General features: G+C 38.6%; 1 protein-coding gene across 1 annotated transcript; it reads left to right on the top strand.

The window, feature by feature from the left end:
- On the top strand, positions 1-26,468 carry LOC126209890 (mucin-1-like). The gene is made up of 4 exons (XM_049939013.1): positions 1-66; positions 2,617-2,659; positions 18,879-20,867; positions 26,279-26,468. Exons 2-4 carry the CDS (start codon positions 2,640-2,642, stop codon positions 26,466-26,468), a joined length of 2,199 nt encoding a protein of 732 aa, XP_049794970.1. The 5' UTR covers positions 1-66; positions 2,617-2,639.
- Positions 26,469-27,066: the final 598 nt, after the last annotated feature.

The following is a 27,066-nucleotide window of genomic DNA, read 5'->3' as shown; positions in this document are numbered from 1 at the left end:
GCGACACTGCTAACGCCAAAAATCTTTGTTGATTTTGTTTTGAACATTACATTGTGTTTACGAGAGGTATGTGTGTGTTATGTTTGGTAAGAGTTAATCGGAGGCCAGGATAAGTCTATTACTGAGATTGTGACTCAGAAGAAACCCCATTCATAGTAATATCAATTTCCGGTGAGTCTCACAGGGTGTTTATTTAGAGAAAGTTAAGTAATTTTTGATGTTAATATCAGTTTGTAAGTACTTTTTTCATTTCGAATTTAATATGACAACGCTGTCGGGCGTTGAATGGCAGTGTAAATAATAAATACCCGGGTTTGAGAAAACATATGTGGAAACAAGATAAGTTGACAGTTTTGTAAATAAAAGACATTAATCGACTAATATAGCCATTTCTAATAGACTCATTGCTGTTGGTCAGTTAGAAAAGATTTTTGAAATTTCCATTTGCACGTGCGATACAAATTAATGCTATATTATCAAGTAAACAAAATTAAAACATGATAGAAATTACCGACGTTGTCAAACGTATAACAGTTGTTGTTGTGGTCTTCAGTCCTGAGACTGGTTTGATGCAGCTCTCCATGCTACTCTATCCTGTGCAAACTTCTTCATCTCCCAGTATCTACTGCAGCCTACACCCTTCTGAATCTGTTTAGTGTATTTATCTCTTGTTCTCCTTCTACGATTTTTACCCTCCGCACTGCCCTCCAGCACTAAATTGGTGATCCCTTCATGCCTCAGAATATGTCCTACCAACCGATCCCTTCTTCTAGTCTACTTGTGCCACAACTTCCTCTTCTCCCCAATTCTATTAAATACCTCCTCATTAGTTATGTGATCTACCCATCTAACCTTCAGCATTCTTCTGTAGCACCTCATTTCGAAAACTTCTATTCTCTTTCTATCACTTCCATACATGGCTTCACTCCATACAAATACTTTCAGAAACGACTTCCTGATACTTAAATCTATACTCGATGTTAACGAATTTCTCTTCTTCAGAAACACTTTCCTTGCCATTGCCAGTCTACATTTTATATCCTCTCTACTTTGACCTTCATTAGTTATTTTGCTCCCGAAACAGTAAAACTCATTTACTGCTTTATGTGTTTCATTTCCCAATCTAATTCACTCAGTATCACCTCATTTAATTCGACTACATTCCATTATCCTCATTTTGTTTTTGTTGATGTTCATCTTATATTCTCTTTTCAAGACACTGTCCATTCCGTTCAACTGCTCTTCCAGGTCCTTTGCTGTCTCTGACAGAATTACATCATCATCGGCAAACTTCGAAGTTTTTATTTCTTCTCCGTGGATTTTAATTCCTATTCCAAATTTTTCTTTTGTTTTGTTTACTGCTTACTCAATATACAGATTGAATAACATTGGGGACAGGCTAAAACCCTGTCTCACTCCCTTCCCAACCACTGCTTACCTTTCATGCCTCACATGTTCCAACATTTCTACAGAATCCGAACTGATCTTTCCCAAGGTCGGCTTCTATCAGTATTTACATTCGTCTGTAAAGAATTCGTGTTAATATTTTGCAGCTGTGGCTTATTAAACTGATAGTTTGGTAATTTTCACATCTGTCAACACCTGCTTTCTTTGGGATTGGAATTATATTCTTCTTGAAGTCTGAGGGCATCTTGCCTGTCTCATACATCTTGCTCACCAGGTGGTAGAGTTTTATCAGGGCTGGCTCTCTCAAAACTATCAGTAGTTCTAATGGAATGCTGTCTACTCCCGTGGGCTTGTTTCGTCTTAGTTCCTTCAGTGCTCTGTCAAACTCTTCACGCAGTATCGTATCTCCCTTTTCATCTTCATCTACATCCTCTTCCATTTCCATACTATTGTCCTCTAGAACATCGCCCTTGTATAGACCCTCTATATACTCCTTCCACCTTTCCGCTTTCCCTTCTTTGATTAGAACTGGGTTTTCTATCTGAGCTCTTGATATTCATGCAAGTGGTTCTCTTTTCTCCAAAGGTGTCTTTAATTTTCCTCTAGGCAGCATCTATCTTACCCCTAGTGATATATGCCTGTACATCCTTACATTTGTCCTCTAGCGATCCCTGCTTAGCCATTTTTGAGACATTTGTATTCCTTTTTGCCTGCTTCATTTACTGCGTTTTTATGTTTTCTCCTTTTAGTATCTCTTCTGTTACCCAAGGATTTCTGTTAGCCCTCATCTTTTTACCTACTTGGTCCTCTGCTGCCTTCACAATTTCATCTCTCAAAGCTAACCGTTCTTCTTCTACTGTATTTCTTTCCCCCATTCTTGTCAACCATGATGCTCTCCCTGAAACACTCTACATGATTTCAGCTTCTCTACTATCACCAGCGAAATAATGCTGGATATGTGACAACCAAATCGATCCCTCGAACTGTTTTGATTATTGACGTTTGTTTGTAATGTGTATTAACAAATTACCACGTAGTTAAGTTCCATGATATGTATACAGCTTCTCGTAATCTGTTGGGTTGCATTGTCTGATTTTCACGCGTGTTCAAGAGTAGCGTATGTTGAACACTGGTTAACGCGCAGTATTTTTCATTCTGGCTTTCGATTTCCAACAAATTATTCAGATAACAACTTATTTTCTGCTTCAGGTGGTGAGCAACATTTCTGGGTCATGGATCGGAAATATAATCAGTGAGTATTGATTTCATCATAATTCTCTAAGGAATCCCAATTTTATTTGCAGTAAAAGTTATATTTCTTATAAAATATGAATCAATCATTTTGCAGTAGGCCTATCACATATGGCACTAGTTCTAAGAGTTGTCATTTGCATTGTGGTGTTAACAAAGAAGTAATTTGACTTATGAGTGTCAATGGAAGAAGTGATAACAGTACTGACAGACAAGAAAATTGTGCGTGGTTTCTGTTAATTGCTGTATTGATGGGCCATAGGCTTTCAGTTTTTTTTTTTTTTTTATCAAACTTCTGAGATTCCCAGACTGGCTGCAATATTAAGGAATCTGCCAGATATGTATTGTAAGCCACTTCTTTTGTGGATGTATAACATTTCCTTAAGCTTCCTCCAATTGATCTCAACCTAACATCTGCTTTTCGTACAATTTGTTTTATGTGGTCAAGAACAATGTGCTGAGTTCTTGAAGGCCCTGGAACTAATCAAAATGTGACCCAACACTTAGTAAGCTCATATTTATTTCATTATACAACAGTGCAAAACTGTATTGGATGCCTTTTGAAAGTCCGGAATATGGGTTCATCAGGGGCACAATTGTAGTTGGCGCACTGAATTTCATAGGTGAAGAGAGTGAGGTGAGTGCAGTATCCCTGTGTCCATGTTGATTTTTACAAAGGAAATTATCACTGTGCAAACATCATATAATGTGAGAGCATAAAACATGTTGCATAAGGGTGAATCCAAATGAAATCGTCCAATAAAAATTAAGTTGGTTGCTTGACCATTTTTAAGTATTTTAATTTTTTTATATGTGATTACAGTATAACTGAGAAGTTAAATTTACCTTTTACGTTTACTGAATGGCAGCCATTTTTGTTTGTAAGCGCATGATGATGTTTCAGTTTAGAGACGTTAGCAAAAATATGAATATCACTGCACTGGGCTAAGTTACGACATTGCAATTGACATGATTGTTTTTAAAAAAGTGACCCCCTACAACATTGTCTATTGCACAAAATACCCTAAATTAAAAAATAACTAGTCAAAATGATTTCCAAAGTTTGGTATCCAAATTTTCAAAAATCCACTTCTTAGGCCAAAAAATAACAAACAAGGAATGATTTATGAGAGTCTGTTTTTTCCTATAGTTAGATATCATACACTGCCAGCCTCATATAGAGCAAGAACACTTACAAATGTTCCCTTAATTTTTTATGAATTTTTGAAATTATAAAATTTTCATTTTTTGTAAAGTTTGGAGCTAGTTATCTCAGGTGAGACTGAATATAAAAATATGATTTTTGCACAGTTTGTACACCTATATTATAACAACAAACTTTAAAAATTTTGACATTGATATGAATTTTTGAAAATGAGATAATTCACATTACTCTACAACTGATCTTATGCCTGTTGCCTATTCATGTGTGATATTGGCAGGATATAATCAATTATTATTGAAGTAAGGTACTGAATTATATTATTTTGACATACTTAAAATAAAGATTTTCAATTAACACCCTTCAAGATGCAACTGTTCCTAAACCTTGTGGTGAACGTTTAGAACACTTATTTCTTCAGGCAGCTTTTGTGATATAGAATGAGACCTCCCAGTTGCTGTGGTAAGGTCAAGCACTGAAAGTTTCCTTAAAACATTTTTCATTCATATCCAAAGTTTGTCACATGTAGATTTCTTGAATGATGTTCTTGGGCCAGCAGGGTGGTAAAAATGTACAAAAACATCATTGTTTTCCAAACTTATTATTTCAACCTCTGCAAGCCACCACTGTCCATCATACACACATGCCACTATTTCATTCAACGTTAACAACAGAGTTGTAATTTTACTGACACAATGATCCTCATAAATTTCAGTTTCTTATGTTGCATCGCATCGAACTAAGTTTCCTGCAGTGCCAAGGAATTGCGGAAACACCTTGTTCCTTTTATTGCTATAGGCCCTTCAGTTTTCAAATGTGGTTTGAAGGTTGTTTTCAAATGCAGAACCACTTCTTTCTTGATAAGAAAATAGGTAATGCCTTTAATATTATCCTTCCAGAAGACATACATGTGCTGGACTGTGATAATTTGGTCTGTGGTTGGTCTTTGTAGGCTGACTGTACTTACTTCACACTTTGTTGTACCTCCTACTCCATCACATGCATTTTTTACCATGGCAAGATTCAAATAAGTGCCATTCAGCCTCCAACCCAAAGTCTACTTTGTGGTTGCACAAATCTGAAAAATTCTTTTTGTTCCAATACTGACTACCACATCCATCTGAAAAGAATATCAGCTTCTCAACCTTGGGAAATTTTCTTTTGTGTAATGTTTTACATACTTTTGAACTACATGTACAGCCAAAGCATTGTGCTCCAAGTAGTCAGTTAGAATGCAAAGTGAAGAACTACAAACTTCATCTTTCTCATTTTTAAAGTAGATAATAAATGGATGCACTGTTGCCTGGTCATTGACCCAGTGGTACTCTTGCATTGCATCGTGAATCACAAATGTAAAATTTTCTGCAAAATCAGCTAGCACTATGCATTCAGTTTCATGAAGTCGTGCTTTTTTGTCCTTCAAAAACTTACTTTGGATTTTAGAAACATAGCTGTGACTTTTGAGTTTTTGTAAGTTATCAGTTAAAGATTCCAAGTACTCTTCCTGGGATTTAACCACTGTTATCATTCCTGCCCTGTCAGTTGTGACCCACTGTTTGAAGGTAATACTGTCTGGCATTTCCTCATCATATTCGTGAAACATTTTAATTACGGTTTTCTTACCAGGGCATTTATTACACAAACTCATCATGCAGTCATAACTGTTAGCGTCACAGACCATTAAATCTAGTAACTCTGTAGTTCAGATCACTGAGTTTTGCTCCTGCAATCATCAGTTTGACATTTTGATGATATAACCAAACACATACAGTGTGTGTCCCTGAGGCTCCAGCCAAAATACACCACTTAGGATGGAGGTCACAAAATTTTGACATTCCAATTTTGCGTTCAGGATGAGAATTTTTGAAAGATACATAAAGTTCATTTAAATTTGACATCACTAGCCATTTCTGCTTTGTTACTATAACTCCATTTATAACAGCTCTTTTCCTATCTTTTCAGCCTGGGCACATTCCACTGTTTTCATCATCTTCAAAAAACTGCTGGATCTTTTTGTTTTTTCACTTATACCTACTCCTTTCTACTTTTCTAAAACTGGAAGATTGCCTTGCTCTTTCACTCATTTTTGCATTAGTTTAACCAAATGAAACGTTGAATTCATGAACTATTTTTTTCTCTTGACCATGAGTCAGGGAGCAAATTTAAATTTTGACTTTGTTCTCTTTAGATGTCACTGAACATTTAATTTTTAATTTCTCTATTAAGCTCAAATATTCGGTGTCAGATGATGCTGGTGGTAGGTTTTCTTCTTCTTTAATGTTGGTATCTGTATTATTAAAGCATGATTCCAAGTCTTTTCTGATTTTGTCTGAAATTTGTTGTACCTTATTTTCAATAACTGCTTTTCTTTTTGTGCTAATTAATTTTATTATTTTGGAAGCAGGAGATACGTCTAACTTAGAACAAGCAAAATCCAATATGCTAACTGCTTCCTCATTAGGGATATAAATGTCATTAACAACATTACATTATTCTGGTTCTGGATTCAATACAAATATTTTTGAGTAATAATTTGGGCACAGGGAATTTGCAGGAATCACATTACATTTCACTTGGGAAGCTGTTTAACTCTCACATAACAAGGACAAATGTTCAAGTTTTATTTCCCTTAAACCTTTAGTAATAGGCTTTTTATGAACTTTAAGTGGATCACAGCACTTTCTTTCAAAAATGTAGTTGTACTTCAGAATATATTTCTTCTCATGATACTCACACATGATGTTGCAGAAGAACTTACTAGAAATTTAAACAAAGTTTGTCTAACTTCATCAAAGTCATTGACATTTTTCAAGTTTTTTGAAACTGAACCGTAAACTGTTTTGTGACATACATAGCTTGCTATCTGTCCAACAGAGCCCTGTTCATCCATGTTATTGCATTCCAGTCAAACTCTCAAAATTAATTACAAATTGCACAAAACAAAGCACATAACACATTCTACACTCTGGATGAAGTATGTACATCATCTAACAGAGGTTTCAGAACAGACTGACTACAACAATGCCACACCCAGCAATAATGTACTTCTGCAATGCCACACTCAGCAATAATGTACTTCTTAATTGACAATAAACCTAAACGTAAATGGGACTTTTTTTTACCATAGAACAAAAGCGAAAGCTCCGATTGTTAAATATTGCATTATTAAATATAAATAAACTAAATGAATATTGGGTGATAAAGTAAACTAATTATATGTCACAATTGAATTTTATTACACTGAAACAATAAACCATTTAAATAGGCAACAGCCATAAGATCAGTTGTAGAGTAATGTGAATTATTTCCTTATTTTCAAAAATTCATATCTTTGTTCACAGTCAGATATCAATGTTGAAATTTTTGCAGTACATTGCTATCATGTAGGTGTACAAACTGTGCAAAAATCATATTTTTATATTCGGTCCCACCTTAGATAATTAACCCCAAACTTTACAAAAACTGAAAATTTTCAAGTTTCAAAAATTCATAAAAAATTAAGGAAACATTTGTAAGTGTTCTTGCTGTATGTGAGGCTAGTAGTGTATGATATCTAAGTATAGGAAAAAATAGATTCTCATAAATCACTCCTTGTTTGTTGTTTTTGGGCCTAAAAAGTGGATTTTTGAAAATTTGGATACCAAACTATGGAGGTCATTTTGACTGGTTATTTTTTAATTTAGGGTATTTTGTGTAATAGGCAATGTTGTAGAGGACACTTTTCTAAAAACAATCATGTCAATTGTAATGTTGTAACTTAACCCAGTGCAGAGATATTCAAATTTTTGTTAATGTCTCCAGACTGAAAAATCGTTGCGCACCTACAAATAAAAATGGCCGCCATCCAGTAAAGGTGCAAGATAAATTATTTTAAAAAACTGTTTTGAACTTCTCAAGCATAGGGCAATTACATATAAAAAAATTAAAATATTTAAAAATGGTCAAGCAACCATCACTGGACCACTCCATATGGATTGACCCATAATTCTACAAAATACTGACATCTCAGCAATATCAGTTTGTAATTATGTGCATTTGTTGGATGACCCCGCATGAAAACAGGAATGACCAGCAGCTTTTTCCAGTGGTTTGGTACCCTCTGTTTCTACAGCGAGCATTGAGAAACTATTGCTAGAAGAGGATGATGAATATCTCTATAATCTCATGGGTATTTCATATGATCCACAAGCCTTTTCACTGTTGAACATGTTTAGTTTATTTTCTGTTCTGCAATCTCTTAGCTCAGTTATACAATTTCAACTTTCATCCTGTGGTTCAAAGAAGAAATTGAATTATGACCTCCCACAATTAAACTGTTTTTGATCCCAATTTCAGTCTTCTCTCTGTCATTGCTTTTGTGCCACTATGTTCACTGAACAACTGAATAGATGATTTTGATCAGCTTGTTGCCTTTTTGTAGGAACAAAATTTCTTAAATTTTTAATCAGGTTACTTTACAAACTTTTGAAATTGATTGAATTCTCTCCTTATGCTCATTTTTTTCCTTCAGTTAGCTTTTGTCAATTAGGTTTTGACTTTTCTTAAATCTTGAACTCAACTCTGTTTGTTGTTATAGCTATTGAACCACAATGGGTCATTCCCATCCCTCATAACCTTCCTGCATCACATACAAGTCTGAGGCTCGTTGTACAATGCTTTTAAATTTGACCCATTTTGGCTCCACATCATCCAGCCTAGACCTGAATGTTTGGTGTTGACTACTCAGATACTCTGCAGTTTGTCTTGCGTCATTCTTCTTAATCAAAATTTTTTCCTATCTTTCGTAAAGCCTTTATAATATCAATTTAATTGATATTATTACAGTTTCATTATCACTCATAATGTCGTCTACATTAACTGATTCAGAAAGTTGGAGTCTATTAGTTTTTAGTATGTCTGAGGCATTGCCCACATGAGTCTGTTTCCATTGGCTTAAAAGTCATTTTTAGACAACACATTCAAAACAATGTCACTCAAATTCCTGTGCTTGGCACCAGTTTTAATCACATGACATTCCCACTCTGTAGACGGCAAATTACATTCTCCCACTATTACACCAGCATGAACAGCAAACTTAATCATAGTATTCTTCAACTCACTCTGAAGTGATTTGACACTACACCACCTGATGGAGGTGGTCTGTAAAAGCATTCAATGACCATATTCGACCCACCTTGATGCTTAACTTCACTCAAATTATTTCACTTTCCTGAAATATCCTCATTCATCCTTATTGGTTTTGGAACTTTTTATGATCTTCTAAACATTTGACTTTATTATGAAGATGCAAAATTTTTATTTGCATCTGATAAATTTAGATCTTCTGAACCTAATTTATAGAATAAAATAATATCTTTATTTCTCATTATTCTCATCAACAGTATTATGAAAAGGATAATTTACTTCTCACCATAAAGGTGACACATTGAGTTGCACACAGGCACAAGAAAAAGACTGTTACACATTGAGCTTTTAGCCAAAGCCTTCTTCAGATAGAAAACACACACATATTCACACAAGCAAGCACACCTTTATGCGTCTAAAGGCTTTGCAGTGGTTAGTTGAAGAAGCATCAAAATTTCTGGTCGGTATTTAATATTATTTTGGCAGTTGGCCTATTCCCCGGAAAGAACCTGAATGAATGTGGTAGTTCAATTTCCGCATCACAAGTTTTTGAGGCATGCAGCTACTAGGTGGCTTACTTTAGGACCTTCAGCCAGTAGGATTTTGGAACATTTGGATGGTATTCAATATTACATTCTTAAGCATGTAACTCTAAAAAACAATTTTGCTAGTAAAATGCTATTGTGAATGCTTAAAAAAAAAAAAAAATCAATGACCGCAGAACTTGATTTGCAGTAACTTCATACAAAATTTTCGAAGCCAAATACTTATGATTCACAAGCTTCATCCATAAACAGAAAATGTACTTCAAACCTTTTTGGCTCGTGTTTTGAAGGTTTCAGCTTTGAGAAAAATTGGGACTATTTCTGAAGTTCTTCGTAATGATTTCTTTAGAGTGAATAATCTGCTAGCTCTTGAACAACTAGTTGTTTGTGGGCAAGTGACTGAAGAGCATAGTAGACTGTGTTGTTGTTTCTAAAAGATGCCCGAAAACATTAATTTGTAGCTTGCAGAAGTGATTGAAAAACATATTTATCAAGTGCACCAATTAAACATTTTAGGTTTTTAGACCCCATAGTAAGAATAAAGAGAAGAAGCTGCAGTGATATGTTAAAGATTGCAAAAAGGATGCCATTTTATGTCCAGCAAGATTACTTATTAGATGAATGGAAGGTTCTGCAGTTTGAAAAAGATGGTCCGTCTTTAGACAACAAAGATATTGACAATTATTAGCAGCAGCAAATCTCAGAAAGACTCATCGTACATAGAGTGGAAATAACCAAACTTCAAAATTTGTTAAGGGTTCTCTTCCACTGTCCAATGGAGATGTGGGCATAGAGAGAAGCCACTGTCCGATGGAGATGTGGGCATAGAGAGAAGATATTCCATTTTGAAGCACACATTAAGATAAGACAAGGCAGTGATGATCAGAAGATTTGCAAGCAGTGTTTTGACAGTGAGGCATTTTTGGGACAATTCCCCCATTTTTCTTTCTGTGGCCATTGGCTGACAGCTCATTAAGTATGTATATCAAGCCGATGCAAATTATAGTGCTTATTAGGAAGAATGTGAAAGGAAAATCTAGAAGTGTAGATTAAAAAGGTGAATAACATGAAAAATCAATTGACTGTGAGGCAGCTGCTCTGAAAGAAAGAAAAAATATCTCCAACTGTCTAAAGAGGCTGGATACGAGCTCTCGAAAGCTTCGGCTATACTAAAGAAAACACTGAAAATGATTTAAAGGCGACAAAATTGGCCCAGCATGTACTTGAGGGTGTACAGTTTGTGAAAATAGAATAAAGGGAAAATGAAAGGAAGGTAGAAACCATTGAGAAAAATCAGGAAAAACAAAATCTAATATGATTACTTCATTTCTTTCTCTGATTCCTGAGAAACGGTAATCCAAAAATAATTTGTTGATCTTTTTCCAGCATTGAAGTGCATAAAATCATTAGATGTAAAAACATAATGTAGATTTGGTTTGTGAACTACTATTACAAGTATTGAATCATCAATATTGAATTACCAATGGTTAAAGGGTAATAAATCTGTATGAAGGGGAAAATGGCAACACCACATCCAGGATCATAATACAGAGATTTATTATAGTCTTAATTGGCCATTTTAGTAGGAGATTATAAAAAATGCTAACAATTCATCTATGCCATACTGTTTATTGAAATAATTTATCCCTTCTTAATCACCTTTTTGAAATACTTTATCACCATTTTCATATATTTTGTCATCTTTCTCACCTTTTCCAAGTGCCACCCTGGCTCCTTGCTGTGAATGCAGCAAATACACAATAGTATGGGTGGCTCATTTCTTCGCAGATATTCAAACTGGCAATATATCACAATAATTAAAATGGTCTATGTTAATCTCTTTATTAAAATCTGGGAAACCAGTTGATAGCCCTGAGCTACAGACTCTGCTATGTGTGATCTACAAGCTACTGGAACAGATTATCCATAATAGAATTAATACAAGATTACTTGAAGCAATCTAGGTCAAACAAGCAGGCTTCCAGCCAAAATGAAGCTGCACACATCAAGGTCTGTCATTCATGATCTACATGGAGGCAGGATTTCAAAGAAAGCTTAAAACTGCAGCTGCATCCATTGGCTTATCAGCAGCGTCTGACGCAGTGTGGCAAGAAGGCGTGATATGTGAGATTCTTTGCATAACTCCTTGCAAAACAACCACTTGCCTAATCAACAGTGTGTTAAATGATTGACTGTTCCAAATAGTCATGAGATTCAACGCCAGCTCGTCAAAAGAAAAAAGAAAAAAGAAAAAAAAACAGTCTACCACAGGGATCAGTCATTGCTTGACTTCTCTTCAGCTAGTACGTTGCAGACTTGCCAAAACAAAACCGAGGAAGTTTGGTTAACGTGATGACTGGGTGCATTCAACTTTAATTTAACAGTCAGAAGAAATCCTAAGGGAGGACGTAGATGTAGTGGTAAAATATCTTTGCGAAGGGAGACAGCAACCAAACACTACCAAAATAGAGGCTTCCTGTTTATACATAAATAAGAAACTTGCCAGAACAAAAACTTGTCATACAATTTGAAAACATAATAAAATACCAAAGTACCTGGGGGTAACTCTTGATAGAAGTCTGTCTTTCGGAGAGAATCTAACAAAAATAGCTGAAAAACTGAAAACAACAAACTGTTATTCAAAAGCTATGTGGTACAACAAGGGGAGCATCAGCATCTGCACTTCATTCTTTTGCTGTGGGACTTGTCTTCTCAAGTGCCCATATTGTACCCCAGTTTGGCTGAGCAGCACATATGCACAAAAGATAGATGTTCAGCTAAATAATACCGTGAGAATGACTGCTGCCATTTTTAAATCAACACCTACAAATTGGCTGCCAGCACTAAGCCACATTCCACCAACTCAAATTACGTCACTTGAATGCTCTCACGAATAAGTGCAAAGAGGTCATGGATAATAAAAAAATCTATCAATCCATCAAGGTGTGGATGATGCAAACTGTAACAGACACTGCTGTAGATGATCACTGACAATAATGGCGAGGGTTGCTGTGGAAGATGAGTTCAACATTACTAATGGATAGACTGAAGAATGGACTGGACAACAAAATAATAATATGCTGTGTATCACCAAAAAATTACTAGTATTTGGCTTTCCACACAAAACGCGGGCAATGCTAAACAGAATTAGTACCCAACACGGCAGATTTGCACAGTTTTTATGAAAATGGGGTAAGCAGCCATCCCCGCTTTGTGATTGCGGAGAACCAAAGACTATCAGGCACATTACAGAATAATGCACTGCAAGAGCAGGGGATGGTAGACTAGAAGATTTCCTATTGGTGACTCCAAAGTCAATAGATTACATAAATGCCCTAGTTGTTTGTTTATAAGATTTTATATTGTAAATAATATGTTCTACAGACACTGTATTTTTTTTCCAGTGTGTCAAAAACCCATACAATAAACAAGCACATATGCCATGGCAGTGACGGGTTCATGTCCCATTTGTCACTTCTTACACATTTTTTACTACGTCTTGTGGAGATGGCGAACTGTTGATGACTCGTATTGTCCTGGATCCTGATGCTTATTGACTGTACATGCAGAAACATGAAAATTAGTATCCTCTAGCATAATTTTTGAAAAAACAACATTTTTGTATTACATACACTTAATTAACAGTTAAATTCATCAGTATTTTGTGTGCATGCCATTCACCTTTATTAACAATTCAGTTCTCTTTCACATGTTTTCTATTGAAACTGGACAAAAATTTTTAATATGGCATCACAGTGCTATAATTGTTTAAACATCTCAATAAGACCCATGTTCAGGGTCAAAAATTTAGTCATTGACAGGCACACACAAGAGAAAGAAAACTTGATAGCTTTCAAAATAAATCCTTGATGTGCCAGAGCACACACACAAACACACACACACACACACACACACACACACACTCTTTTCTATCCTTATGTTGTGATGGCACATATACGGATGCAGGTGTGTGCATCCGTGCTCGTGTGTTGGAATGGAATATGTGATAGGTGATGTTACATTATGATGTTGTAAGGAGGTTGGCAATTAAGTAATGTCTTGCAGTTGCCATAGTTTGCTTTGTAACTGCCACTTGGATGGCTATTAACAGATCTTCAGGCATCAGACTGCGTTCATGAAGCTACTCTGCTTGTTACAGCTGAAAAGTAGGCTCAAAATTCCAAATACTGCTCAATGAACTCAACACGTCTTCTTCTTGTACACGCATATAGTGTACCTCTGTTATAATTTTTCATTTCAAATTACGTACGTCTCAGAATCAGATATTATAATTGCTCTTGATAGAGTTTCATCTATCTTATCAGCTAGCTGTCTCTTGGCCAAACTGGATTTTCTTGTCTCCTGTGACATTAGTGGAATTGTTACGAGCTCCAAGTCTCTCGGGTCCACAGTGAGTCTCCTAGGCAGAACACCAGCAACAAGGAATAATTTCCTAAACAGCAAGTGTCACAAAGGGAAGTCAGCCTCACTCACATCAGATGCACAAGAAAACAGAAAATTTTCTGCACAATATGCAGCTACATACTGACTACTAAACCACTAATAAAAACACTTACTAGAGTTTACGACCAACCTTTGTTGGTTGGAAGGATTGGTTTCGCAAAATATAGCTTTGATGATATTTATGACAATATTAGTGACCGCAATATCTTGTCATTGCGGTTTCAGCAAATCAAAAATGACAAAAACTACTTACTATCAATAGAATGTGAAACGACTGCTAAATTTGACTTAGATGACGTAATTGATAAGTTTGCTTCACCTAAAGAAAGGAATTGCAGGAATTACTATCGATAGAATGTGAAACAACTGCTAAATTTGACTTTGATGACATAATTGATAAGTTTGCTTCACCCAAAGCAAGGAATTGCAAAGTAAAATTATAATAAAAATACGATTCCTTGAAAGGTGTATTTTCCCAACTCCACTTGTTATTATGCATCATTACTAAAACCAATGTGCAGTTGCTGCCAGAAATGATTAAATGTATATTTTGTTTTACTTTCAACTGTTTTAGACAGTTTATACAACTTGTAATTTATATACTGCAATAATACATTTAATTTGTTGTGCACAGTATATTATATCAATCTGGGTTCGTTAAGCAGTATTATTAAACCTAATTACAAAAGTGTATGATTTGCTGAATCTCTGTATAAAAATTACTGAAAGGATTATTTACAGGTGGCAGGGGTGTAGTGAGTTTTCTGTGAACATTGGAGGCACAGATGGGTACTTTATGCTTTTACATGCTGTTCCTGAAATATTGATGGTGCCTCCCTTTTGTCTTTGAGAGTTTGGATGGGTCTGCATTCAGTTTTTCAACTCAATTTAATCTTTTGTCCACATTTTTCTTGTGGAACAAAATGATAGTCTTCCTCATTATTTAATATCTGACTTTCACACCATTTGGATATTTGCACCCTTTTGCTGTCTCTCTCTCTCTCTCTCTCTCTCTCTCTCTCTCTCTCTCTCTTGGAACAGCATATTTCTTGTTATAAGACATTTGCAGAGGCAAGTTTTGCAGGGAAAGGTCACTTTTCAGTCCACACTCTCAAAAATTTATATGTGGAATAGAATAGCCCCTGAAATGTTAATACATATATGTGAAATACTGGTAAATGCTTTTAAGTTGTTTAAACAGGCTTGACTTCTGTAACACCTAGATTACATTTTTAATGAAAGAAATACTTGTAAGAAACTATTCATAATGCATCAAAAAACACTTAACAAAAAATTGAATTGATCAAGCTGTTTCATAGCAAAAGTAATAAATTCATCAAAGCAATGAAGTACAAAGACTTTATAAACATTTTAGAAGGCAAGAAGTATATAATACCTTATAGCTATACTATTTTGGAGTGAAGAAAAATAGCAATTCCCTAAATTTTCACTTTGGGTCTAAAAATGTTTCACATCTCAGTAAGTCTAGTGTTATCCATATGAAATTACATTGCCAAACAATTGAAACTTCAGGTAGCAATATCAACAATGCATGAAAAGACAGATTGCTACTTACCTTAAAGAGGACATGTCAAGTTGCAGACAGGCACAATTAAAATACACATATAGCTTTCAGCCACGGCCTTCATCAGTGAAAACACACACACACACACACACACACACACACACACACACACACACCAACTCCACCGTCTTGGGAGCTGGTGGTCGTGTGTGTGAGAGGTGTGTGCTTGCTTGTGTGTGTGTGTGTTTTTTTTTTTTTCACTGACGAAGGCTGTGGCTGAAAGCTATATGCAAGTGTCTTATTTGTCTGCAACTTGACACGTCTTCTTTACGGTAAGTAGCAATCTGTCTTTTCCTACATTTTTGAAATTACATGGTCAATTATGCTAGTTTTTCCTTTTTTTATTTGCTTGTTTTTGTCCTAGTGGATGTATCTTAAGTTACGTTTTTCAGTTTTCTAAATTTCATTATTTTCTCTTTTTTTCCTTTTTTTCTTTGCATGTAAACTTTTATTGTTGTTAAGGTTCTGTTGAATTGTTGGTTTTTGCTGTGATGATGACGACTTTGTGTTGTTAGTGACATTATACATTTTTGGTTGTTTCATTTATTTCCGTTAGACTTATGATGTCATTGTATTGCTGGTGCCGTATTGCATTCTTTACTAATTCCTAACTATATGTTCCTAATAAATGGAGTTCTCCTCTATTAGCGTGCTATGATATTCAGTTCAGCAATGTGTATTGTGGGCTATAATGATACACAAAGAATAACTGGACTTTACAACAGTGATGGAGCAACTCTGGTGTATGGTCAGTGCAGCATACATCTGAACCACTCACTGCTCAAAATATTGACTCTTCCTTGCATATCATGTGACTGTGTACTACAATTTAATATGAGGCAGTGCTGTCAGTCACATAAACTTACCCCAACACTTGATTCATAAAGAGCACCAGAACACTATTTTGGTCAGTGCCAGATGTCTCAGGTCTCATCTCGTGAAACACTCCAGTGAACACCCTCTGTGTGTATCCATTCTGTCGACATGACAGAAACAGTACTGTAAATATTTTTTGAAAGAGAGAAAATATGTTTGAAGTGTCTCAGGAAACACGCCCATTATATTTTCATCCTCAGTAGTAACTGAGATATCTTTAAGTTTAAGTGTACTGTTAAGAATGGAAAGGTATATTGACTCTGCAGCAATTCCTTCTTTTGTGTCCTCTCTTTTATTTTTGTAACCAAACTGTGCAACAAGGCATACAAACTATCAAATGTTCCTCAGTCCTGTATGGCTACGTTCAGTGGACTTGGCTAGCATTTCTTTCCCCGTCAAAGTTACTCATTTAGGCTTATTTATTATACTGATTTCTATTGTCAGCAAAAGGAGCTATTCCAGCGTCATGAATAAGAGAGAGAAGGTCCTTTATACATTACCAGAATAAGAGCAGGCTGAGTGTCAATCACTGTGCTACACCTGCAATGATTATTCCCCATTCTGAAGATTGGTTTTCATTTTATACACTCTCTGAGCTCCTCAATGCGACCCACTGTATCATTTTAGTTGGAGACAATAAAAATAAGTTACCAGTATGATCTCTAGGAGAATATTGCGAAATGCACATTTGAATGCTTTAAATGAGTCACAGAAAATACCAGTTGACAATATTTTGTCATTTAAATTTTGTAGAATCTTATTTCTGAAATGCAAAATAGCATGTTCTTTGGAGTCACCCTTTTGAAATTGAAATTGAGGCTGATTGAGTTTATTGTTTAGAGAGGAGTGTGTTACAGTTCTCATATACTGACTGCCTTCAAGGAGGAGGTAAGAAGAGTGCGTGGTAGTTGTTAATAATCTGTCTTATTACCTTTCTGGTAAATGGTTCTCACTGATAAGTATTTCAACCTGTGCGGAAATACCCCTGTGATAGGGATGTGTCACATACAAATTGTGATCAAAAAGTAATGCAACTTTCTCAATTTTACGGGCTTCATATATCTGATTTTCAATTAAAAAAAATTTTTTTTACTGTTGTTGCTACACATGTTTGCACTTTCAGTTATTTTGAATATTTAGTTTACAGTTGAGAGTTGAAAAGGTTATACGTGTTTGCAAGGGCCTTGTGAATTTTTTCTTTTGAAAAAGATAGATAAAAGAAATTTCACTAAATCTTGCTTCAAAAATGGAAGAAAAGTGCAGCAGCACATTAGAAATGTTGAGTGTGGCTTTTGGCAAATGTACTACAAGTAAGACGATATTTTAAGAGTGGTGTAAACATTTCAAAGAGTGTCGGAAATGATGACTGCCCTGGACACCCTAGCACATCAATTGCTCATGACGTTGTGGTAGAAGTAAAGAAAATGGTTCTTGAAAATTGCCGAATCATCATTGGAGAGGTTGCTGATGATGTCAGCATATCCTTTAGCTCGTGCCAAGCAATTTTTTCAGCTGTTTTGGGCATGAAACTTGTAGTGGCAAAGTTTGTTCCAAAATTGTTGGATTTTGACCAGAAATGATGTCGCATAAACATCACTCACGAGTTTCCGAATGAAGTTGCCAATGACCCAGAACTTCTAAAGAATGTTATAACAGGTGACGAAATGTGGATATACATGCTGAAACTGAGATCCAATCGTCCAGCAGAAACTGCCTGAAGAGCCGAGACCTAAAAAAATTCGATCAATTATGAAGGTTGTTCTCACTGTTTTCATTGATTACAATGGGATAGTGCATCATGAATTCCAGCCTTACAGTTGTGTGATCAGTAAGAATTACTACCTGGAAGTTATGTGCCATTTGTGTGTACCAATCTGAAGAAAACGACCAGAATTGTGGCAACACCACTTGTGGAGGTTGCTTCTCGATAATCCTCCCGCTCACACCTCAAAGCTTGTTCCTCATTTTATGGCAAAAAATAAAACCGTAATGTTGCCTCAGCCACTGTAATCACCTGACATGGTCCCCTGGGACTTCTTTCTTTTCCCGGGAGTGAGGAGAACCGTGAAAGGACGTCATTGTGCAACCGTTGACGAGCTAAAAACAGAATCATTGTAGGAGCTGAACACCATAACAAAAAGTGAGTTCCAGAAATTGTTTCTAGATTGGAAAAAGTGCTGGCACAAGTACATTATACCAGAGATGGATTAGTTACGATGGAACAGAGTCGTTGTTGGTGAACAAATAAGGTTCTTTAAGGAAAAAATTCTCGTTCCTGTTTGATCACATCATATACGTGACAGAATAAATTGAATATTAGTGAAGAACTGTAATGTTTAGAATCTCTCTGGCATCTCAGCTGGCCACTCAGTGCACGGAATATACTCTTATAGTAAATTGGTTGTACAATCTGTTTTTCTGATAGCCTTGTTTGTTGATTTAATATCTCGTGTGTTGTTTTTAGTCGGCTGCTGACCCATGTCCACCTCATCCCTGAGCCGATTATAGACAGAGGACCGATACAATACAGTCCTCCGGCCCCAGCAAAACGACGTGTGGTGCAGCAGCAGCAGCCACAGACGCGTGAGGTGCGTCCGCGTCTGCTGCTGCATACGCCTGAGGTGCGTCCGCGTGTGCTGCTGCGTACGCCTGAGGTGCGTCCACATCTGCTGCTGCATACGCCTGAGGTACGGCCACCTCTGCTGCAGACACCTGAGGCGCGGTCGATTCTGCTGCAGACGTCTGAGGCCGATGCGCCTCTACTGCAGATACCTGAGCCGCGGCGGCCTCTGCTGCAGACGCCTGAGAAGCAGCCGCCTCTGTTGCAAACACCTGATGCACGGCGGCCTCTGCTGCAGACGCATGAGGTGCAGCCGCTTGTGTTGCAAACACCTGATGCGCGGCTGCCTCTGCTTCAGGCGCCTGAGGTGCGGTCGCCTCTGCTGCAAACACCTCAAGTGCGTCCACCTCTTCTCCAAACGCCTGAGGTGCGGGAGCCTCTGCTGCAGGCACCTGAGGTGCGGGAGCCTCTGCTGCAGGTGCCTGATGCGCGGCTGCCTCTACTGGAGACACCTGAGGTGGGGGAACCTCTGAAGCAGACACCTGAGATGCGGGAGCCTCTGCTGCAGACACCTGAGGCACGGATGCCTCTGCTGCAGACACATGACGTGCGGCCGCCTCTGCTGCAGAAGCCTGATGCGCGGCCGCATCTGCTGGAGACGCCTGATGCGCGGCCGCATGTGCTGGAGACGCCTGATGCGCGGATGCCTCTGCTGCAGACACCTGACGTGCGGCCGCCTCTGCTGCAGAAGCCTGATGCGCGGCCGCATCTGCTGGAGACGCCTGATGCGCGGCCGCATCTGCTGGAGACGCCTGATGCGCGGCCGCATCTGCTGGAGACGCCTGATGCGCGGCCGCATCTGCTGGAGACGCCTGATGCGCGGCCGCATCTGCTGGAGACGCCTGATGCGCGGCCGCATCTGCTGGAGACGCCTGATGCGCGGCCGCATCTGCTGGAGACGCCTGATGCGCGGCCGCATCTGCTGGAGACGCCTGATGCGCGGCCGCATCTGCTGGAGACGCCTGATGCGCGGCCGCATCTGCTGGAGACGCCTGATGCGCGGCCGCATCTGCTGGAGACGCCTGATGCGCGGCCGCACCTGCTGGAGACGCCTGATGCGCGGCCGCACCTGCTGGAGACGCCTGATGCGCGGCCGCACCTGCTGGAGGCACCTGATGCGCGGCCGCACCTGCTGGAGACGCCTGATGCGCGGCCGCACCTGCTGGAGACGCCTGATGCGCGGCCGCACCTGCTGGAGACGCCTGATGCGCGGCCGCACCTGCTGGAGACGCCTGATGCGCGGCCGCACCTGCTGCAGACGCCTGATGCGCGGCCGCACCTGCTGCAGACGCCTGATGCGCGGCCGCACCTGCTGCAGACGCCTGATGCGCGGCCGCACCTGCTGGGGGCGCCTGATGCGCGGCCGCACCTGCTGGAGGCGCCTGATGCGCGGCCGCACCTGCTGCAGGCGCCTGATGCGCGTCCTCCCCTGCTGCAGGCGCCTGATGCGCGTCCTCCCCTGCTGCAGGCGCCTGATGCGCGTCCTCCCCTGCTGCAGGCGCCTGATGCGCGTCCTCCCCTGCTGCAGGCGCCTGATGCGCGTCCTCCCCTGCTGCAGGCGCCTGATGCGCGGCCGCCCCTGCTGGAGACGCCTGATGCGCGGCCGCCCCTGCTGCAGACGCCTGATGCGAGGTCACGTCTGCTGCAGACACCTGAGGTGCGTTCACCTCTTCTGCGAATGCCTGATGCGCGGCCGGCTCTGCAGCAGACATTTAAGGCGCGGCCGTCTCTGCTGCGGTCGCAGCTGCTGGCGCAGCAGAGCCAACATCTGTCCATGACACAGGGCCCTGTGTGTAGCTACGCCGCAAGTGACGAGCACAGTCACAGAGGCAGGTAAGTGAATTCTTCATGACGAGAGTGTTGTGAGATACAATAGCTGTTATCACAGTTGTTGCTTTGTTGCTTCCTATTTATTTCTTTTTAGACTAGTGAAGTTTGCTATTTATGGTAACAGAAAATCGACCTCTACATCTCTATCCAACAAAACCACCTTACAATGTGCGGCAGAGGGTACTTTGTGCACCACTGTTACTTTCCCCTTTTTATATTCCAGTCATCGATGGTTTGTGGATAAGCCTCTGTGTGAGCTCCAATCTCTCTAATTTTATTGTTGTTGTTTTTTTTTTTTAGATACATGTAGGAGGAAGTGACGTACAGTTGACCTTTCTAGGGACATAAGCTCCCAGAGTTTTAAAAGTGAACTACACCTTGTAGAATGCCTCCCTTCGTTGTCTGCCATTGGAGCTGGCTGTTAGTGTCCGTGATCCTATCGTGCTTACTAAATGAATCCTTAACGAAATGTGCTGCTCTTCTTTGGATCTTCTCAGTTTCATCTGTCAGTTTTATCTGGTACAGATCTCAAACTAAAGAGTAGTATTCCAGTATTGGTAGAACTAGGGTTCTGAAAGCTGCCACCTTTGTGGGAGGGCGACACTTTCTTCGAGGTTCTTCCAACAATTCTGTCTCACATCTGCTTAATTGTGATTAGTTCCACTTCTCACTCCGTACACATTCTCCTAGATATTTTACAGATGTGACTGCTTGCAGTGATTGCTCTGCAGTTGTACGATTGTACAATAAAGGGCCGACTGCCGATCACCACACTGAGCGTCGATCTCTGCTACAGTTTTCTAGCTTTGCAATTTCTCTTTATACGTCAGCATCATCAACAAAAATTCTAACCCAACTTTTGACATTATCTGCTAGGTCGTTTATAGATTTTTATTGTGTAAGTTTCTGATCTATTTTGGACCCCTCATAGGTCTCTTACATCTTTTGCTACCCCAGTCATTCAGATGACTATCTGATGCTCTAAACCAGAGGTTCCCAACAAAATTTTCTCGAGGACCCCCTCATCGAGCACGATTGGTACCGTGTCGTATCACAGTATCGAGTACCTAAAAAAGCCAAATTAAGAGTCTTTTTATACGTTTTTCTATTTTTGGTAATTAGAAAAAACATTGACATATTCATTATTGAAAAAATATTGAGCTTAAAACTTTTTCAATTTAGCCATCATTGTTATTGTCAAATTTTTGATTATTGCTCAAAATCTTTGTTTTCAGATCTGGGTGTTTAGTATAACAAACTCCTTAAAAAAATATAAATTTAATATGAACTTAAAATGATGGAAAAAATTAAAACTGAGTGTATTGGAGTTTCAAGTGTACTACACTTGAGGTTGCTTTGAGTAGAAATGTGTGAAAAATAAGAAAACACTAATTTCATTCAAGGTATTATTTATTTGAAAAAATACAGTTACAGCAGAGTACTCCATCAGTATACAGTTAGTTTTAATTTTCAGTTCTTAATGAGATGAGTTCAGTCTGATCTTTGAGTCCATTATTTCTGAAATATTAGGTTCCAAACTTGAAACTTTCACTCTGAAATCCGTCCGCATGTCGAGCCGATTCCAATGTTTGTTTTTCGTGAAACACAGGGAAGAAAATGCTTGCTCACACCGATATGTGGTTGCAAATGGAAGGACCTTTTCCTTGCCTGATCTCCAAGTTTCTTGTAGTCCTCGCATGCTGATGCCCAGAAGTCTGTAATTTTATCACCGATGAAAATGTTTATCATCGTACCACAGCTGGACAGATCCACAAGTTGATCTTCCTCTTCTTCAGTGAGGCCTTGGATTTTGTCTATTTCTTCACAGCTGAAGGGATTTTGAATCCCTCTGTCGTCAGGGCCAGGTTCAGGGAAATACTCTCTAAAAGTTGTGCTAGGCTGCATAGATACTCGGCTACATTTATCTTGATCTGGTCAGGCAAACTCTCCTCTTATGACTCCAAGAATTGTTTTAAAGTAGAAAAGTTAGTTAGTGACTCATTTTCTATTCTTGATGCCCAGATATGACGCTTTTTGACCATAGCACTAATTTTATCCTCAACTTTGAACATGTCTACATTTTTTCCTTGTAAACTCAAGTTTAACACATTCAATTGTTCAAACACATCAGTTAAGTACGCAACTGAGCAAAGCAAAGAGAAGTTAGTGAGAAGATCCGCGTACTTTGTGTCAAGAAGGAAGGCACTAACCTTGTCTCTAAGTTCAGAAAATCTTGACTAGATCCTACCTCAAGAAAGCCATCTTACTTCCGTATGAATAAGAAGTTGCTCACGCTCACTGCCGATCTCTTTACACAACAAAGACAATAATCCGTATTGCAGATGTCGAGTTTTAATGTAGTTGATGATTTGAACTTCTTTAAGTATTTTTTGCAAAGGTTCAGGCAATCTTTTGGCTACTAAGGCTTCATGATGGATACTACAGTGAGTCCATTTCACCTCAGGGGCTACTGCTTTGATACAAGCTAGAAGTCCTGTTTTTTTTGCCAGCCATTGACTTTGCTCTATCTGTCGACATCCTTACACATTTTTTCCAGGTGACATCGAGTTCATTGAGATAATTATTTAGTGCAGTAACAATATCGTCTGCTGTTGTATGCAGTTGTTCGCATGAAAAAAGAAAATCTTTGAACACTTGGTCCTCCCATAAGAATCGTGCGAAAACCAACATTATAGCTTTTTTTGAAATGTCTGTGCTTCCATCCAGTTGTAGAGCATACATGTCACTCGTGCAAAGTCTAGCTAGCAAGGTTTCTTCGATGTTAACTGCCATATCAGTAATTCGTCTCTGAACAGTATTATTTGAGAGCGGTACAGTTCCTATTACCTAAGCAGCTGCATCACCTAACATTCTCTTGCAAAGTATTATTGCTGATGGCAATATAAGTTCCCCAGCTGTGGTTTTTCCCACATTTAGCAACAAGCTGAACCACCTCGTAAGACGCAAGGGCTGCATTTTCATTTACATTTGCACCACAGTGTTTGGTAATTGTTTTATGAGATGATTTCAACTCTCCTAATTTATTTTTGAAAAAATCTAATGACTTACTTTTGTACTCTGAGTGCTTTGTTTCAAGATGACGCTGGAGTTTTGCTGCTTTCATACATTCATTCGAAAGGCTTTCATAGCAAATTATACATTGAGGTTTAGGCTATTGCTCAGGTCTGGTGAACATAAAATCGATTTCCAGGTAATCAAAGTTATATTTTTTAATTTTTCCAGTAAGCTTAACACTGATCTTGGAAGGGTTAGGTTCAAGGGATGCCGATGATTTAGGTTCAGTGGACACTGACAACTTTGGTTCGAGAGTCACTGACTTACTTGCTTGAACATCAAATGCATTATCTTCTTCTTAATCTGTAGGCCTTTCTCATTTTAACGAACCACTTTTTAACCAATGGTCCATTTTTAACTACGTGAACTGTAGCTTCCGTGAAAAACAACTCTTTACAAACACTACTGTTTTAATACAGAATATTGAATATGTAAACAACATGGTCTGTGAAAGCACTGGCAATAAACTAACAATGGTCGATTGTCGTCTGAAATGCGAGTTTCTGTGTAAAGTGACTGTCAGTTGTCAGCTGCAAAGAGACAGCGCGTGCAGTCTAACAGCATACAGCAGAACTATTTGCGTCTACCTAATTATAGTTTTGCGCTAGTGTGTGCTAGTGTCAGTTGGCTCTAGGAAGGCACTAGATGCAGAAGTTAGCGTTAGCTAAAGCTCTGCTCATTCAGGAAGCAGCCAAAACAAAAAATCTGTTATCATATGAAATATATTTAATATATTTTTTATTCTAATAGCATCTTGCAGGCCCCTCTGGCATAGCTCGTGGACCCCTGGGGGTCCATGGACCACCTGTTGGGAACCACTGCTCTAAAACATTACTAAATTGGTCTAATTAATAGTGTCAAGTTTATCTTTCATTTAATTCACATTTATTATTCTCAAACACATGGTGATGAGCTTCGAAGTAGCAACTTAGGTATTACATTACAGGTTGGCAGCTCACATAGCCTGTAAGTAGCCTAACAAAAATTAACATGTCTCCATTCACAACTAAACAGATGGTTGATTAATGTACTTTAGACTGTAATAATCATTATAGCTAAAAATTTTGTAATAATCATTATAGCTAAATATTTCGATTAGCAAAGTGACTGTATGAACATCCTGACTACCTAGATGAAGAAAGTGAATAACATAGTGTACTAGCAGTGCTCCACCTTCGTCAGTGGTTCTCCTTCTTTTTGGTTCTGATCATCATTTCACTGTTCCGTATACAAAACTTCACCCTGTATCCTTGTACTATTCATTGCCATATGTTTAACTGCTCCCATGCTTCCTCCTCTCGTTTCCCCAAATCGTAAAATTGTGTACAAACACCATTCCCTTCATCTTTCATTCCCCAGTTACTTGTATCACTCTGGCCATTACCTCACCCATCACCCCGGCGAAGAGCGATGGAGAGAGTGCAACTGCCCTGCCCCGAGCCAATATTCTGTTGCAGCCAATCTGATCTCTCTACTCCCCCTTTCATACAGCTCACAGATCCATGGTTCATTCCTCTTATCATCCATATAGTCTGCTTTCCTACACCTCCAGGAACTTCCGTACCTTGTTTCTACATATACTCTCACATGATTTTTTTTGTTTCCAGGAAGGCCATCAGTGAATCTATTTCAACATTCATAGAGGTACTCCTTGACTGTCTCTCAGTGAAAATTATATTTACTGTGGGGCATCCTATTTTGAACCCACTTTGTTCTTCTCGCAGCCTTCTTTCTATTTTTATCCAAGCGTATGTTTCTAAAACTGTCTCAAAGATCTTTGCACTGTTGTTTATCAGTGTAATTCACTGATAGTTTTTGCATTCCTTACTATTACCCTTCTTGAAGATGAGGACAGTTATTCCCTTCTTCCTGTCTTCTGGAGTCCTTTTGTCTTTCCACACAACTTTCGTCACTTGATAGAGCCTTTGTATTCCCATCTCCTCTGCTGTTCTCACCATCTCTACATTCATCTCATCCAAATTTGATGCATTCCTTCCTTTCATCTTTCTCAGTGCATCTTCCAATTCTCCCCAAGTTAAGTCTTTTCTTGTTTTCAGTTCTCTTTCTCTCTCCTCAATTTTCTCCACCTCGTTCAGGTCTCTGTTCGGGTTTAAGAGTTCTTCAGGATATTCCCTTGCCATGGCCTCGAATTCCTTCTTACTTTCTACCTCTTGGATGCTTCTTTTCACTTTGTGAACAGTCTTTAATACAACACTCTCTCTTACTTTTAACTGCTCATGTAGCATCTTTTTTGACCAGCACTACCCTCCTCCATCATTCCAGCCTCTAAAGTTCTGAAGGTAGATCTTAACTCTGATTTTGTTGAAATTCATGTGCAGAAGTGATATTGGTACAGGTAAGTCAAAAATGGAGAAAAAATCTCATTTTAACATACATTTTAATATGATATCACGTATGATACCTATGTTGATACAGGAAGATACATATAATCTTAACAACAGTATTGTTCTAAACGTTTCATGTAATGCTGCTATTGACAGAAACTTAACTCAAATTCACTTTTCATGAAAAAGAGCAAAAAAAATTCTCTCAGATGTGAAGCATAGGAACATTTGACATGCATTGCATCGGACAATTGTTAGGCCTCTACAACCTTCTAAAGTGTATTTTGACCTCTGTTTTCATTGCTCATCAACTGAGGGGCATCTGTTTAGCATTTAACACTCTGACTTCTACAGATGATAAAGCCTCTGTTTTGCTCGTGGACCACCACCACCACCATCGAAGCTCGAGACTGAGCTTTGCTCATTTTCTGGCACCCTGTAGAAAATAAGAAGCTTGAAAGCTTGGTGTTACATGATGTCTTTCCTCATAAATTTATTACATCACATTACTGGCCTATGTGTATTATATTATGTAATTGCATTTGGTTTTTGAATCTGTACAAAAGCCTCATCTTTCTTTGATCAACATTGAATGTGGGCAGTGGGATGAACACCAGAAGTGGAAGATGCCTTATTTGCTGGTGGACTGTCAGGGTTAGACCTGGAAATAAAAGTAAAATATAATAATGTTTTGCCAGCTATATCTTAAATATGATGCACAAACTTGCCCCCAGCAACTGCTTACTCTGTGTAGTGTCTCCATTTTGCACCTCTATGTCTGA

Source organism: Schistocerca nitens, chromosome 10, assembly GCF_023898315.1.
Source record: "Schistocerca nitens isolate TAMUIC-IGC-003100 chromosome 10, iqSchNite1.1, whole genome shotgun sequence".
NCBI classification, from domain to species: Eukaryota; Metazoa; Arthropoda; class Insecta; order Orthoptera; family Acrididae; genus Schistocerca; species Schistocerca nitens.
Note: the sequence above shows the minus strand (reverse complement) of the source record. Positions and strands in the feature narration are given on the sequence as shown.